General features: G+C 47.7%; 5 protein-coding genes across 5 annotated transcripts; 1 reads left to right on the top strand and 4 right to left on the bottom strand.

Annotated features, from left to right (window-relative positions):
* Positions 1-316: 316 nt before the first annotated feature.
* On the bottom strand, positions 317-598 carry N7516_001071 (uncharacterized protein; the record flags this gene model as incomplete). Its single annotated transcript, XM_057213793.1, has 1 exon — positions 317-598. One exon carries the CDS (start codon positions 596-598, stop codon positions 317-319), a length of 282 nt encoding a protein of 93 aa, XP_057075676.1.
* A 2,197-nt stretch (positions 599-2,795) lies between these two features.
* On the top strand, positions 2,796-3,484 carry N7516_001070 (uncharacterized protein; the record flags this gene model as incomplete). The annotated part of the gene is given in 2 exon segments (XM_057213792.1): positions 2,796-3,378; positions 3,390-3,484. 2 exon segments carry the CDS (start codon positions 2,796-2,798, stop codon positions 3,482-3,484), a joined length of 678 nt encoding a protein of 225 aa, XP_057075675.1.
* A 697-nt stretch (positions 3,485-4,181) lies between these two features.
* On the bottom strand, positions 4,182-4,691 carry N7516_001069 (uncharacterized protein; the record flags this gene model as incomplete). The annotated part of the gene is made up of 1 exon (XM_057213791.1): positions 4,182-4,691. One exon carries the CDS (start codon positions 4,689-4,691, stop codon positions 4,182-4,184), a length of 510 nt encoding a protein of 169 aa, XP_057075674.1.
* Positions 4,692-6,260: 1,569 nt separating this feature from the next.
* Positions 6,261-8,198, bottom strand: N7516_001068 (acyl--CoA ligase; the record flags this gene model as incomplete). The annotated part of the gene is made up of 4 exons (XM_057213790.1): positions 6,261-6,489; positions 6,598-6,701; positions 6,773-7,058; positions 7,144-8,198. 4 exons carry the CDS (start codon positions 8,196-8,198, stop codon positions 6,261-6,263), a joined length of 1,674 nt encoding a protein of 557 aa, XP_057075673.1.
* Positions 8,199-8,729: 531 nt separating this feature from the next.
* Positions 8,730-14,337, bottom strand: N7516_001067 (nucleoporin; the record flags this gene model as incomplete). Its single annotated transcript, XM_057213789.1, has 4 exons — positions 8,730-10,088; positions 10,142-13,222; positions 13,277-14,213; positions 14,270-14,337. 4 exons carry the CDS (start codon positions 14,335-14,337, stop codon positions 8,730-8,732), a joined length of 5,445 nt encoding a protein of 1,814 aa, XP_057075672.1.
* Between the last annotated feature and the right edge of the window lie 2 nt (positions 14,338-14,339).

Raw genomic sequence — 14,339 nt, 5'->3', positions numbered from 1 at the left:
GGCCGCTTTCGAGATGACTCAGCATTAGCACACCTGGGCAGGTCCACGGGTGGGGAACAAGTGGATCGCCTTGACTTTTAACTACAACTCAACTACTTCGGGGGAGCCTTCAACATGACAGCTGCCCACCTCGCATGACTTATGGCTGGGTGCTATTTAGGTGGCCAACTGGAACCACTACACACGTGTCAGATTAGTAGAAGTATATCTCGCCCACCAATATTTCCGTATCTAGCCACAAGCAGTAATATAATCAGTTCCAATTCCAGAAAGTGGGATATTAAGGATTTTATAGTCTAGGATAGCTAGTAAATGTTCACTCTTTCGAGGTTCCAATGTTAAGCATAGGTACTTTACCTGTATTCACATATTCAGAGTCCTCCAAAACGACACAGCTAGTCAGCGCTACTATTAGAACAGCAACAATAAGTGAATGGGTGCTTATATCACTGGGCTGGTATTTCAACTCTTCAAAAGTGGTATCCAACCATTCTAAGGCGACAGTGCTGCCGTCGATCACGTAGTACGTTTCCCAGAAGTACTGAGTGAAGGCGACACCAAGAAGATGGTAAGGATGGAGTTCACGTTCCAAATTCATCGTAAAAGTTTTGTCCAGATGGCCTATTAACGACCCGTAGCTATTAATGCCTTTACGGATGGTCACGGTTATGTTAGCTTTCCGATTGGTGAGGACAATGTTAGCCTTATTCCTTCCTGACTGGTTAATCCGTCCTGCACTGCCTGATTCTACATGTACACCTGGATGCGAAAGCGCATAGCGGCCAGTGGTGAAATATAATATATCTCAGGCGCCTGGATTATACTTGATTCTAGATCGCTGTCATAGTAATCCGGGCATATTGGTTTTCTGCTCGTATGGCATATTCAGGCACTAGCCGCTTGCAATTAATTTTATTTCATCACTGGCCGCTATTCTCGTCGCCCCTGAGACTTTTATCGATTCGCTCACGTCTTTATGCAGTAGATTTCGGTAGAAATTAAAATTATATAACCGGTAGGTCGCCCCCTTTAATGGGGCGTGTTTGTGTGTTAAATTTCATATTTAAATTACTTCACATGATTCATTTCAGAGACACCTTTGTCTCGAAGTGTTGAAACAACACTTGTATTTTATGCGGGAGTATATTGTTCGCGGCGAAGTACGCTATCGGGGTCGAGGACCCCGTTATCTTCATGAAGTTTTCATGGAAGTATGTTTAATACTTTTGTTTGTTGGCGATGTCTGTGGGTATATCGCAGTTAATGGTGACGGTGTCATTGATACGTTGCGTTCGTATACCCCGTTCTTGGAACGGTTGGTTCAATCGTTGGAAGTTATGCATATGTGGTGCATACGGCATCCTTCGAAAGGTCAACTTCCCAAAAATGGGAAGTGGTTTACCACTTGGATTTACCGTAAGGTGTTGAAAACTACGTCGCCGGTGTTGCGCGTGCGTATGTCTAATGCGGTGTATCCCAATGTTACGGTTGATACATTGATGCCTGATGGAGTTTCGACGCTTTCTTCGTGTGAGTTGCGTCAGTTATTTCTTGAAATTTCACAGTCGGCGTTTGATCTTACAGATCGCGGTGGTCACGGGCAGTGTGGGCCGTTACATTCTTTGCATGATGTCCAAAGTGCTGGTATATACCTGACGTCGCGGAGCGTTAAGCGTTCAGGTTCCCGGACTAGCGTCATTCGAAGCAGTGGTTTTCGATCGAAAGATGACGTCTGTGTGTCACTTCATTTGTCGTCCGCTTCGGACGTTCGATCACAAAGTGTGGATGGGAGATGGGAACTGTATTGGAACTTGAGGTCGTTTGGACCCAATGGTAGTGTTTATGATGGATTGAATTCTCTTCTGCGAACAGAAGGTGTACTTGTGAGTTTCTGAAATGGTTTGCAGAATATATGTTAATTTTTTATTTATGGAAAATCAGTTGAGTTTTAATTGTTATTTTCAATCACAGTTGGATATAGTATATATATTGAAGTTATGGATTGTTTGGGGGCCCCAGCTTTGCTGTGGGGGCGAAGCCCTATCTTACAAGTGAGTACACTTTACTCAAAGTATGTTCGATCTATTAATGATTGAGGTTATTTTCTAGTTGGGGGGGCATGCCCCCTTCACCAAGCCCTACGTTAGAAGGTAACTTCACCCAAGGTGAACGGTCGGTAGAACCACGTGATGAACAAGTGATAAGAGATAGATAGCGTCAGCTATCGGAGACATAATGGGAGACACCTTGTGTCTCCTGATTGGAAGAGTTTTTGGGAGAGAGTGGCCCCACTCTCTATATAACATTGCCCCAAAAAGTCGAGCCTGAGTCTCGACGTATTTCCCTCTTTGGGGGAAATTTTGGTACCGAGAGGGGCCCGCAGAGGACGGGAGGATCCGCCGGCCATTGGCCGGAAAGCGCAGTGCGCGTCCCGAAGGGGCTAGTACCGGATACGGTACGGTAACGGCAGTGTACTGCCACCCGTGTACGGGCGGTCAAAGATTGACCGCTCACAAGAATGGACATTCTTGGCGTTTACAGGCTTGAGTCTGAAAGCCTGAGAAAATTACTGGATACAGTAATTCCGCTGCATACATCATTCACACGGCGCGCCCACACGGTGGAGAGTTGCGTATAAAGGAGGCCCGGAGGACCCTGATTGATATATAACTACCTATTCTACATAACTCCCCTTCCGATTCATATCACTGTATCTAGTATTGGCCATTCATTTGCCTAATTTCAACTATCTTGTTTCTTTTCTCGTGTCTTTTTCACATCATTTGACGGCAGGAATGTCGTTTGGTCTCTCAATCGGAGACATTGTTCTCTGCAGCCAAATTACCTATCGGTTATTCACTGCCGCAACCTCAGGCCGAAAGAATGCACCACGCGATCTACGAGAGCTCGAAGGTGTCTTGTTCAGCTTGAATTACTCTCTGAGTCAGTTGCAAAAGGCTTCTTTAGTTATTTCGTCCCGAAACTTCAATACTCTCGACCATGATACCACCGATGTTTCTCAACAATTAGGGTTTATGGTCCGCTCGTGCCTCCAAACCCTAGGACATCTCGAAAGCGCCACAGACAAATACCGAGCAACGGTTATCACACCTTCATTGGCATCTCACAATAGACACAGACTCACGATTTTGCACTCCCGGCCATTCACTGCTCAAGTCAAAACACAATGGCGACGGATCATGTGGGATCTCCGAGGCGAGTCTTTGAGCCAATACCGACGGAAGCTCGAGTCGCATCTTGGTGCCATCAATCTGCTCTTGAATACGCTCATATGGCAAGTTGGGCGATGTAATCACCACTTGGATCTCCCGTCGCTCATGCATTCTAGGTCCGCCACTGATCGCATCGAACAAGACGGTATGCGCCAGGGACGAAGGATCGAAGAATTACTACATCAAGCATCACACTTCAACAATGCACTGTTTTACCTGAGACCGAAAACAAGCCGCGCTCCACTGAATAGTTCATTTGAGCTCTGTCGTGGTTCCTCATCGAGCGTAGCATCGATACTTGAGTCGGTTCCGTCAAGGTCTAGACATAGGCTGGATCGGGATTCTGCGGGTGTATATTTAAGGGAAGTCCGCAGGGCCATGCAGGTTTCTCTAACAGGATAAGAGGTTAATCATCAGATTTGCGCATATGGGGTTTTCTGCAGAAGTGTCGGGCTTGTAGGATGACATGTCTCACTCACTTGCGATAGAGTCATGGCGTTACCTTGTGATTTATAGCCAGTTGATCATGTATAATTTAATGTTAATACCAAAAGCCAAGAATTCCGAAGATATTCTTCAAACTACAATGGCAGATAATTGCCGGTTTGAACCCTGCAATATATCATAACCACAATACTTGTCATATTCATATGTATTGTAAGACATATTCTCAGCAAGATAAACGTATCTGCCACCCAAAGCAATAAAAAGACGACCCAAGCCCGCGCTTTTCTAAGGAAAGACATTATTCGTTAAAAAGTGAAGACACACATAAAGGGAGGGAATAAGAAAGAAAGGCATAACGAAAGCATAACAGAAGGCAACCAAAAAAAGAGATAACAGAATCATAAAACCCCAGGCTGAGACACAGCAAAAAGAAAGAAGAAGACCCCCAATTCCATTCCGATAAATGGACGGAATGAAGAAACCAGTAAAACAGGCGGCCAACTATCTATACTCCACAACAACGCGCTTCCAAGTCCGCACTCCCTCGTCATCCTCATCACACATTTGCTGGATCGTTTCATTGCGTTTTTGCACCTCCTCGCCCACCTCAAACGAAGATGCCATTGGAGATGGAGGACTACTCGCCGTGGACGATATCTCACGTTGCTGTTCTCTAGCCTGGGCCGCGAGGGCTCCACTGCTTGGCAGGAGGCTTGTATGCGATAAAGGCTGTAGGATATCGCAAGCCGATGGAGGGCGCGAGGCCGATGAGACGATATTTCCTTTTTCCATGGTAGACTGGAAGCAGAAGTCTTGGTCTTCTTCTTGTTTGGATTGAGATATAGGGGTGATGTTTGTTTGTCTCAGACGACGATATTTGATATATCGGTGAATGAAGATGAGGCTGAGAAGAGAAAAGCTGACTAGGGTGGTCACGGGCAAAAAGAACCCTGTAGTCAACTGCAGGAGCTCACGGGACAGACAGTTGTATCTTTGTTCTGCTGTGTGCATGACTTGGTTTTGGGTGGTTGGATAGCGTCCACCACTCGCGAAAGATAAGTTGAAACTGCCTCCCCTGTAGAACGGGGGGGGAACAGCTCAACTTAAGACTGCGCGTGTGGGGAAGTAGATCTAGGCCAGATGAGAAGGATCTTAGCCCGGTGAAAGATACAAGTATTGAATCGAGACTATGAGCGGACTTGGCGGGGAGGAGACAAAAGGCAAGTGGAAAGAACTAGTGGGACGGTGTGCAGGGGGGGGCGAGCTTTTTAGTTCATATATAAGAGCTAGAGATCGAATATTACAGAGTAATATATCCTAAATAGGCTATGGGTGGGGAAGGGGGCATGATCGAAGGTGATCCCTGAAGCACCGGGATATATATCTGCAAGATAGGGCTTCTGCGGTACATGTGAGAAAAAAAAAAAAAAAAAAAGGTTTAAAAAAAAGAAGAATACCGAACCCGACAACCAGGATTTCTAAAGTGGCAAATCAGACATTGATAGATCGAAAAGCCAAAGAACATACAAAAATACAAGACAGAAAGATTTAAAAAAAAAAAAGAATGTCTTTGCCTCATCTCCGTAGTCCGTAGTCTTGACCAGTATACTCCATAGAAAAGAAAAAAGTGGATAATATAAGGCCAGCCAGCCTTGGTCTCCACTCAGCTTACCTTTTACACGCCACCCTTGAACATTTTCTTTGTTCATATTCGAATAAGTGCGATTCTCATGGAATGTTCTAAAGTTTAACAAATCCCTCGAGAGTGATTTAAAGCCCGGAGAAAACAAGCCATGTGCGGTCGATCATGACAAATGTACTCCGTACTCCGTCCTCTCTGTATGTACATACGTCTCATCGAGATCGTCTTTGACTTTCAGCTGGCGCCTGCATGGGTCCCCCGCGCTAAGTCATTTCATACATCGAATCACAATGCAGCGTGCCCGACTCGGCTATTATAGTGGGCTACACTAAACCATGCAAATACAGTCCAACCCCGCTAAAATGTAAGGATCGTCGAGTAAATCCTTACGAATTAACGGGAATTAACGGGGGGTTGTACGGAGTAAAGAAGTGAGGGTTGGTACTTTGGGGCTAATCTGCCTTGTATTATATAATCTTATGTTAGCCCTGGAAGTTTTAAAACCAGCAGAAAAGGGCGGAAGACAGAGAGGTGAGTCAATGGAATTTAATAAAACACGTGGGCGGTAGACCTTAGACCTAAATAGCCAATGTTAATTCGTTTAATATGAATCTGATAATATAAGTAAAATAGTTAAGGAGTACGGAGTATTAATGGAGATGTTCCAAAGTGATTGGGATTTACAAAAGAAGTGGAGTACATTTTAACGGGATTTGACTGTACAGGGGACTGAGTGTGTATAGTTAATTATCTACTTTTTACCCCTTTGGTCTCATGACTCTCTCATCTTATGCTTAAAGTGGATCGAATGATCGCCATCAGAGAAACAGCACGAATAATAAGATGATATGGGATGATATATTTGTATCTATTTACTGGAGTTATCCCTATAAATATATAAGAAAAAAAAAAAAGTAATATAAAATATAAACTCCAATCTAGAGTTTGGCAGTGACACTCTTCAGCTCCTCTTTGGCCTGTTCACGCAATTTCATGCGAAGGATCTTGCCGGATGGATTCTTTGGGATCGCATCGAGGAATACAACTCCGCCGGTAATCCGCTTGAACGCGGAGACCTTGTTGTCCAAGTAATGCGCGATCTCGTTGGCAGTGGCGAATTGGCCAGATCTAAGCACCACATATGCGCGAGGATGCTCATTGTTATTGCTAATTTGGTTTTTTAGAAGAAAATCCAAAAATAGGCGAATGCATAATTTTATAAAAAAAAAGAAAAGAAAAGGAAAAAAAAAAAAAAAAAAAAAAAACAAAACTTACATGACAACTCCGATCACTGCGACATCTGAGATCGCCGGATGTTCAAGTAAAAGAGCCTCCAACTCAGCGGGCGCCACCTGATTGCCTTTGACTTTGATTAATTCCTGTTTTTCTCTTTAGTTTTCTTTTCTTCTCTTTTGAAGAATTAAATATAAGAATAAGAATAAAAAAATACCTTCATTCGATCCACCACATGGATCTTGTCATGATCGTCCACAAATGCAATATCCCCCGTCAGAAGCCAACCATCCGCCGTTTTGGTCTCTTTCGTGGCCTTCTCGTTATGCCAGTAGCCCTTCATCACATTCGGAGCTCGAACCCATAACTCGCCACGACAATTCCGTTCGGTCACCTCGGATCCATCAAGCATAATCTTCGCCTCACAATTGGCATTGAGCTCACCGACTGATGCAGAAGTACTAATTTCAGTAGGAACCCATCCTGTAACCGAACAAGTCGCCCTATAAGAAGTATAGAAGATGAGTTTAGTCCATCAACATGGATTCAGCAAAAAAAAAAAAAAAAAGAAAAGAAAAAGAAACTCACTCAGTCATCCCCCATCCCTGTTTAATATTAATCTTCCCAGGAGGCCACAACCTCTCAACCTCCTCACAAACCTCCCTCCCCAACGGCGCAGCACCACTCCCAATCAACTCAACACTACTCAAATCATACATCTTAACAGCAGGATGCTTGGCCAACGCAACAACAACCGGCGGCACGAGAATAAAATCCGTAATCCGGAATTTCTGCGTATACTCCAACATCTTGACAAACTCAAACCTCGCCATGAGATACACGGGCGTGGCACGGTAAAGCGCAGCAGCAATGAAGATATTCTGCGCCATCGCATGGTACATAGGCAAGAAACACAACCATCGCGAGCGCTGCAGACGACCCTTGTAATCCGGATGCAGACTAGCCGTGTGACAGTATTGGAGCATATTGGCGACGTAGTTCTTGTGCGAGATCTCGACGCCCTTGGGACGACCCGTTGTCCCGCTTGAGTAATTGAGTGCCAGAGTGCGCGACGAGAGGGTTGGTGTATCCAGCTCGTCCCAGACGAAGGCGGTGCCTTCTTCTTCTGAAGCGACGAGGTCGCTCCAGTACGCGCAGCTGTCTTGCGGGGCTGGGACGCCGTCGTAGATGGAGCTGTCGTAGGCGAAGACGCGGCTTGTGGGGAGGTTGGCTTGTTTGGCTGCTTCGAGGCCGGTTTCTAGACTGCTTTGCGCGCAGAGGAGGTATGTGGCGCCGCTGTCGTGGAGTTGGTAGGCTAGTTCGCGGGATACGTAGGTTGGGTTTGCGCCGGTGAAGATTCCGCCGGCCATTATCACGCCTAGGAATATTACGGGGAAGAAGAGGTCGTTGCCTGAGAAGAGGAGGACGCGGTCGCCGGGTTGGAGTCCGGATTTGCGGAGACCTGCGGCGAACCGCTGGCTCCAGAGGCGGAGATCATGGGTGGTGAGGTAGTGGGTTTCTGGGCGGGCTGCTTCGAGGTAGTTCTTGTGGGTTTTGGAGAGAGGGGCTGTGGGGGATTTGAGGAGAAGAGAGGCTAGATGGATGTCTGGGATGTCGATTGTCCAGCGAGATTTATATGGCATGTTGGGGATATAACAGGTGATGCTTCGATGGTATTGTGCGAGGAGGAAAAATGGACTTGAGGGGATAGGATGGCGAGGGCTTCATATAAGTAAAGAATAGATCTATGGACCAGTTCTGCACAATTCCTCTGTTTCCTGCATAGTTCACAATGCATCTCCCCGCATTGTCGGTTATATGTCTGCATAGTAAATGTAGGGTTTGCGGGGAACCCGACTAGCCCGAGCCTCGGATGTTCACACTGTACGGGGTAATAGCTCAGTCATTGAACAAGTTGGCGGAGCTGAGACATAAAGGCTATTAACAAGTTAAGTTCTCCCTCCATGAATGGCTGGGGTATGGGATATTGGATGTAATAAACTAGATCATATCCTAAAATTAACGATCCAAAAGAATAAAGGACTGGAAATAATACAATTGTTTTGAAACTTGAGCTCCATGCATAAAATAATTCATTTACTACACCCCGGCCAACCCAGAATACATGAAAAAAAAAGGGAAAAGACAAATAGCAAAGGCTATTAAGAGCATATTCATGAATCCTCCCCACCCAAACACGTAACGGTTGCCTTCATCTCACTAACAACCTTCTCCTCCAGTCGGTTCTCGGCCCCGGAATTTGGGTTGACAGGTTTTTGTCGGGACCACTCCACCTCCTTCTCATTGGCCGCCACAATGCGTAAACGCAGAGCAGCGCGACGACCGAGCAGCTCGTCAATATCTTCCTTGACTTGCACCCGATCCCATTTGAGATCTTGGATAGCCTGTGCGTCAACTCCGGCACTGGCACCCGCCTCACGGAACCGGTCTAGGATGAATGAGATCAATGCGAGCGAGTAGGCCTCGGAGACCATACTGAGGCTGATCCACTTGGATGTCGGAACGGAGGAAACTGCGGTATGGCTGGAGAATGCTTCTGCCGCGCGTGTCAGACGGGATTCGAATTGGTTGAGGAATGCCGCCACCTCGGGCGCGGTCCGCATGACACTGTAGAGCATGTTCAGACACAGAGGAAGGAATCCTCCAGTCCAGATGGCGTATAGTCGGGAAACAGGATCAAAGGGCCCGAAGGACTTCTTTTGGCAGAGAATATTGGTAAGACGGCAGGTGGACAGTTTCATCAAGACAGCCTCAACAGCAAGGTGTTCTGCGAGCATGGGCAGGGTTGACATCTTGACCAGGATTGAGACGCTGAGCTCGGCGTACACAGGGTCGCCAGCCACGGCTAATTGGTCGGCCCACGAGAAGAGCGTCGTCGCATGACGAGCGGTGTCATGTTCCTCAATATGGTACACGATATGCTCGTAGAGGCGATCAGCGTTCTTCACTTGCAAGCATGTCTGCAGAATAGCGATGATAATGGCGAAATCTTTCGGAGCGCATTTCTCCGGCGCGTCATGGAGATAAGTGGTGAGGGATTTGAAGCCCTGGGCCACTATTGTTTTCACCACTTCCACGATGACAGTTAGATCCGAAGAAACCTCGGCCCTTTTGTTGATAGCTTCGGGGGCACTCCGAGAGGGGCTATCCAGGTGGAACTGAAGGGAAAGGAACAGCACGTTCAGGAGGGACCGGAAGTAATCGGTATCATCATTGACCAAAGCCTCTTCGTATGTTAGATGCCGGGAGCGCAGTGCCTTCCAGGTAATCTCCAGCAACTGGAAGACTTCAGCGCCTCGAGCTTGTACCTCGACAAGCCGCTGGAGAAGTGCCTGGGCGAAATCAACGCGTGCTTGTTGAATCCGCTCGAAGATGGCTTCGGGAGGGCCACTGCTAATATTGGCCTTCAAACAACTTTGAGCGACCAGTGCCATTGACTTTCGGACCTCGGTATCAGGCATGAAATCGGCACAGTGTTCGATAGCGAAGAACTTCCAGCTATGGAGAAGGCTCTATTTCAGGTTAGAAAATAAACTCATTTGCGATGAACACGAAGAAAACTTACCACCTGCGCCTCGACAAGAGACAGATTGATGTTGGCGCGCTCAAACTCCTCGGCAAAGCCACGGTTCTTGGTGCCAGCCCAGGCAAAGTCGTAAGACAACAGCTTGTCTCCCATACTCAAGTCGTAGTAGTAATCACGTCCTAGACTACGAACCTCAAGCGGTGTCCTTTTGAAGTCAACGATCTTGCAGCCCGAGTACCGCATCTCGAAGTTCTTCTTCAAGTTGGCATGCAATGAGGAATTGTAAGCTGAGACCTCAACTGCATCCTTGGCATACCAGGACACCAATGGAATCAAGGTCTTTATGAAGCTTCGGTCACCCACCTCCTTTGCAGAGTGTAGGTAGACCGCGGACAGATCCGCGACAACGGCTGCAATCCGCGTGGCATAGATTTGCCCCATCACTGGTAGAGAAGAAATCTTCAACTTGGAGACGTGGTTGATTATGCTGGTGAAGAACTGAGGATGCTTGCTCAGATGGGAAGTGGCCCATGGCCAATTTTCTTGGGCACGAGAGACAAACTCGAGCAACGCCAACGCCACTTGCGGCTCTTGTTGATCAATGTGAGACAATTTCTCAAGTGCCATTTTCAGGAAAGGCACACTCCTCATCCTGAGACCGTCAGAGGTGGGTTCCTTCTTCAGAGTCTGACGAGGGGATGATCCTGTGAGAATGAAAACTGCAAGCCACTGCTGGCGCTTGCTAACAAATGTCGATAGTAGTTGCCATACTGCAAGAAGTAGGGGCCCATCACACATTGGCTTGTCGAGCTGTGAGAGTACATCAAGGAACAGACAGGCCGACTCTGCCCCAAGGTGGCCAACAAGGGAAGGGGGTTCATTATCTGGGTTTGAAGCGGCACTGGAGATCAAAATCTCGAGAAGCGACACAACCGGCAACCTGTAGGAATCGTGGAGCGCGTAGAGTTTGACTAGGACTGGGCTGGCCTTGAACAATTGTTCCTCCAGAAGCGAGCCAGGTTGTTCTGCTAGTTGGGCTGCCTGCACAAGTTTGATGCAGAGCCGTAGTGTAGATTTGACCTGGTTCTCGAAGAGGGTGAGATATCTGAGGTGGAGTGTTGGTGGTGTCTGGAGACCCTCGGCGATCAACCGAAGAATTGGATTGAAGGGCAGGTCAGCGATTGACCGAGGACGCAGCATATCCAAAATGTACGCTGCCGATGTAGAGAAGACGCCGGTAACTTTGGTTTCGAGTTTCGGGCTATCATTGATTCCGAAGGCATAGTACAGAACACGTTCAAACGAATTGGCAAGCATCGAGTTGATCTTTAACCGCTGTTCTGGTAGATTGAACCTCCAATTTCCACAGCTGTTGAAAATCTCCAGCATTGTGCGTGTGAAGTTCAACATAATAGTTCTCATGACGTGGGATGGAATACCTGCACTCCAATCAGACGCAATGGATGATTTGCTTGTCACGCTGCCCGGGCTCTTTCGCAATACTGCTCGAGATACCGCATCGTCGATGACAGCGTCCACGAGGTCAACACAGCTCAGGAGGAACGGATACTCGCCAGAAGGAATTTCCATGGCTGAAACAATTGCCGTCATGACACCACCCTTGCCGTCGGACCCAATGAGACTGCTGCGACCAAGGAAAGGCCATACTCGATTGGGCAGAATCTTTAGAAGTGCCTTGATAAAGCGAAGGCATGCCATGGTTGCATCCAAAGACTTGCCTAAATCTCCTCGGGTGCCGATAGTCTGCAAATTTCGTTCAAAGATATCGAAGATCACAGAAATGATGTCACCCTGTTTAGACAATCCATCACTAGCCATCTCTAGGATCCTCTTGCCGCTTGCATCGCCAGAACTTTGTGTCTTAGACTGGGCTATCAAGTCTGTCAAGAGAGCAATGATTTCCGTGGCAGTGTCGTCAGTCCACCCAGGCGAGTAGACGCCGGTCTCGCACCATTCTTCAAGCCAGCTTCCTAGAAAGCTTAAGCAGGAGTATCGATGTTCCCACATGATGACCGCGGGTCTTGAATCGGAGATGACTTGACCAACGGTCAGCCGTGGGATTTCGGAAGAACCGCTGACAATTATAGCATTGCTTGGTTCTCTCTCGACAAGACGGTTCTGGGGTGGCGTTTCAAACATTGGGAGGGGCTGGAGTAGGGAGACGAAATTGGCATTCTCGTCCTCTCGAATGGTGGCATACCCCTGGAAAGCTGGCGAGACAATCTGTGTAAAGGATTCCATGTTCTCGATCTCCTCGAGAATAGCCGGTAGGCCTTCTTCATTCAAAGAGTGCCCGCTGACAAGAGCACGACAGAGCTGTAGAAATGGTGCAGTTTCATAAGGGAAACGGGACCGTGCAACGCGAAAGACGCCCTCCATCAGATTCTGATCCTTGGCAAATACAGACTTAGGATCGGTGACAGGCCCTAGAGAATTCGAGTCTCTTGACAGCTCATTGTCATCATCGCTTAAGACAGCCAGGACTGACCCCACGATTTCCGGGGAGTAATCCAAGAACACAATAGCAACTCGGATGAGGTCAAGAAGTGACAACCGAACCCATCGGGTTGTCAGGCCATCATCAACGGCTGACATTGACCCAGTCTTACTAGCCAAGGCTATGATGGTGTTAAATGCCGATTCTCTTAGAACATCGGATGTAAGGATGGGAATAGCATCTTCAGCCGTGCTTTGCGGAGTCCTGGCGCAGTCAAGCAATATTTCATATGGTGACTGTTCGGATGCTCGAGATAACCCTGCATTATGTGTCTGTTCGTTGTAGGAGGCGGCGGAATCACGGCTCAGATCATGCTCTCTAGCGGTTCTCTCGTCTTCTGCCAGCTCCTGAATGGTATACAAGATCAAACCCCATGAAAAAGCTGCCGGATTCACGGTGTTCAAATCGCCGCATGCAGTAAGAAAGATCTCGTTGATTTGAGAGATTTTCTCTTTGCACAAGAAGTAAGGCTGTGGCGATGATCGCATGTCTGTCTCATTCTGAATGGAGGAGATGGCGAGTGAGGGTTTTAAAAACGCCAATGTGGTAAGTGACGCGAAAGCTTGAAGGGGCAACAACACTTCTACAGGTTGCTGACAAGGCTATGAGAAAACGTCAGCATTCCAATATCTCGAAATAGGCGACTGGCCACTTACCACTTGAATTGTCTCAAAGAAGCTATAATCAGCCATGAGCTGGAGCCAGGACAATAGGAGGTCTGCAGTTGGAAATTCCACTGAGGCTTGAAGCTGGTGGAACATGAGTTGCACGATATGAACAATCTCCTCCACGAGACTTGTTCTCCAGATGTTCTCCAGTTCCTCGCTGCTTTCTGCAGCACTGAGCCAGCCACCGTCTCCTTCCAAGCTCGTTAACCGACTGCGTATCGAGGTGATACATTCTTGAAGAAATCGGTCCAATCCATCACCTGTCGACTTGTCTTGGAAAATTGTGGATCCTATTTTGCGCAAAGCAAGTTTGCGATCATGACTGGCGGGGGCGGTCGAGTCGGCTGAGATGCCATCGTGCAGGGACAGAGCAAGCAGCTTGCGGAGTGTCTTCACCACATGGCTTGCCTCGGAAAGATACACTTCGCGGAGTCGCAGACGTCTCTTCTCCTCCTTTTCGAATGACTGAACGCCGTCGCTTCTAGCTGTTTGGTTCAATAGGTTGGCGAAGTTGGGACCGGCTAGAGAGCCTCGAAGATTCTCGGTCCCAGCCGCGGTCTGTAGACTGGTCGCTTCCTCGTTGGAAAAGCCGAGTGTGAGGCGCGTTGCCGGACGGTTCTGCCATTCCAATACAGCGATGCGAAGAGCGGCAATTTCGTCGATTCCGGCTTGCTTGCTTAACCATACCGCGTCGGCCTTGATCTCCTTCAGGTCAAACGAGCTTTGGCCATTGGTCTCGACATGGATTGCGGCGGTTTTGGATTCGAATTCGGATTTTGATTTTGCGGAAGGGGATGGGAACGGTTTTAGGCCGTCAGAGAGTAGGCGAATAGATTCGGAGTGTGAAAAGAAGACATCGATATTGCCTCCGTCGTCAGCATGACTTTCGGGATCAATGGCGTAAAGAAAAGCTCTTCTCCAGGACCTGCATTATATCAGCATATTGCCTTCCATGAAGACAAGTGATTAGCGTGAACATACAAGAGTTGAACGTCCCCGGAGAAGCACTTGTCCAGGGACGGGAAATAGGTCTCCGGAACGGGAGCCATGT

Source organism: Penicillium verrucosum (genome assembly GCF_028828655.1).
Source record: "Penicillium verrucosum strain IBT 35672 chromosome Unknown utg000001l_segment0_segment0, whole genome shotgun sequence".
Classification (NCBI taxonomy): domain Eukaryota; kingdom Fungi; phylum Ascomycota; class Eurotiomycetes; order Eurotiales; family Aspergillaceae; genus Penicillium; species Penicillium verrucosum.
This window is presented reverse-complemented; position numbering and strand designations above follow the sequence as displayed.